We start from the raw sequence: 1,766 nt of genomic DNA, 5'->3' as shown, positions 1-1,766 counted from the left end.
CTGACATGCAAGGCGGGCAGGTAAAAAATGGACAAACACTATAGTGAACTGCAACGCAATCTGGTGATCTTTTGGAGCAAAAGCAAAAATCTTTGCCACATTTCATGCAGAGACAACTTACCACCATTTACATATAGGCTATAGGATTCTAGCTATTGAGCGACCGACTGAAGGTTGTAGGAGTTAACCGCGGACAGTGAGCAGATAGATTAGTTCAGGTTTCAGGTTGCAAAATACAGTGCAAGCCTATACAAGGCACGGTTCTTATTTGAAGATACGATCAGCGAAGTCTACGTTAACATCTTTACATACAAACTGCTTTAAGAAGAGTACCGTAGGAGTGTAGGCAAGTAATACTCAGATAGGCAACCTACTCTCACTCTGCGCCAAGATTGAGACGACGCATGCAAGCTGAGCTAGTGGTGGTGACCTCCATTTCCGCCGTTCCCTTCCCTCGCGTTGCCCGGCGGCCGCGGCCTCCTCACCGCCCACACGCGAGTGATCACCTCCTGCATGTAGAATCCCTGCAAAAATGGAATGACAGCCAAGCGCACACGAACTGATTAATCAGTCAACTGGCAAGATCACCAGGATGAACAAAAGATTGCACAAACTGAAAATCTACTTACAGTGGCGCCGGCGCTCCTGTCCCTGTCCGCCTCGCCTTCCCGGGACGAATCGACAGATGCAGGAGAAGCTGCAGCGCTCCGCTTCGTCATGCCGCCGAACGAATCCTGCATCCCCAGGCAGCTGGCGAAGGCCCGGGCCAGGTACTGCAGCAGCGAGCACGGGTGCACGAACAGCGACGAGCCCGCCATGGACTCTTCGTCGGAGCTCCTCTCCTCCTCCGCCGCCGCCGCCTCCGCCTTGGGCTGGTCCGTCGGCTCCACGGAGCGCTGACCTGCCGGTTCTGCAGAGCTCTCCTCCTCGTGCTGATCCGTCGGCTCTCTGAGGAGGTTGTCTTCCTCCTGATGCTGCTCATTGTGCTGATCCATTTCTGCTTCTCTTGCTCGATCCTATGGCGGCCGCTCTAGGGGTTTGGGGGGCGTGCGCGTGCGTGTGTGGCGTACCGCTACTGTTTCACTTTGCTCAACTTTATTCCGTGCACTGGACAGCACAGGATGCCGTTGGTGCGTTCGAGGGCAGTAACTCCCCTCTGTCGCTGATTCATTTCGCACAGGCCGCTATTTATTGCCGACGAACGGGAACAGGTGACCTTTTCCAAGAATGCCCCTCGAGCATTGGACCATGGACGTATTAGGCATGGCATAGATCGAGGCAAAAATTTAATCAGTAATTTAATTAATAAAATATATATTATATATTAAATTTAATGATATCTTTTTCGTGACATAATAACTTATAGTTTGTTGTTTAAATTGCTAGTAAATTTTTTACCTTGAAATAAGTGGCGACCTTATATTTTAGGACTGAGGGGTATCTCTTCTCGCTTCCACGAAATGACTTTCAGTAGAAGCGTTGGATCAATCATTTGCGATATGTTCTGTTTGGGGTGCGACCGTCGCGGGACATTTTTTTTATGTTTTTGCAATATTTAGTTTTCAATGAGATTAATTTTGCAGTTGCTGATGAGTATTTGTGTCACGGATTTCTACATCCATAGAGAGAAAATCAGTAAAATCTATGGATATCTGGTGATCAACATTCGCAAGAGGACTCCGACACTCATAGTGACTACATGGCCATTCGCTTGAGTCTTGCGGTCACTCTCGATGACAATGAATGTTGTGCATGATCACACAAAC

The 1,766-nt window shown here is 48.8% G+C and overlaps 1 protein-coding gene across 1 annotated transcript; it reads right to left on the bottom strand.

Annotated features, from left to right (window-relative positions):
* Positions 1-234: 234 nt before the first annotated feature.
* On the bottom strand, positions 235-1,145 carry LOC124678868. The gene is made up of 2 exons (XM_047214722.1): positions 630-1,145; positions 235-524 (listed from the first exon to the last, which is right to left on the bottom strand). Exons 1-2 carry the CDS (start codon positions 993-995, stop codon positions 417-419), a joined length of 474 nt encoding a protein of 157 aa, XP_047070678.1. The 5' UTR covers positions 996-1,145; the 3' UTR covers positions 235-416.
* Between the last annotated feature and the right edge of the window lie 621 nt (positions 1,146-1,766).

The sequence above is a fragment of the Lolium rigidum genome, chromosome 7, assembly GCF_022539505.1.
Source record: "Lolium rigidum isolate FL_2022 chromosome 7, APGP_CSIRO_Lrig_0.1, whole genome shotgun sequence".
Lineage (NCBI taxonomy): Eukaryota > Viridiplantae > Streptophyta > Magnoliopsida > Poales > Poaceae > Lolium > Lolium rigidum.
The sequence above is the reverse complement of the archived record's forward strand: the minus strand, read 5'-3'. Positions and strand labels throughout refer to the sequence as shown.

Bases quoted from the DNA above. Each gene is read 5' to 3' on its own strand.
- LOC124678868 (XM_047214722.1), bottom strand. From the start codon at position 995: ATGGATCAGCACAATGAGCAGCATCAGGAGGAAGACAACCTCCTCAGA. The intron at 525-629 runs GTAAGTAGATTT...CCATTTTTGCAG, and splicing joins ACAGGAGCGCCGGCGCCACT to GGATTCTACATGCAGGAGGT.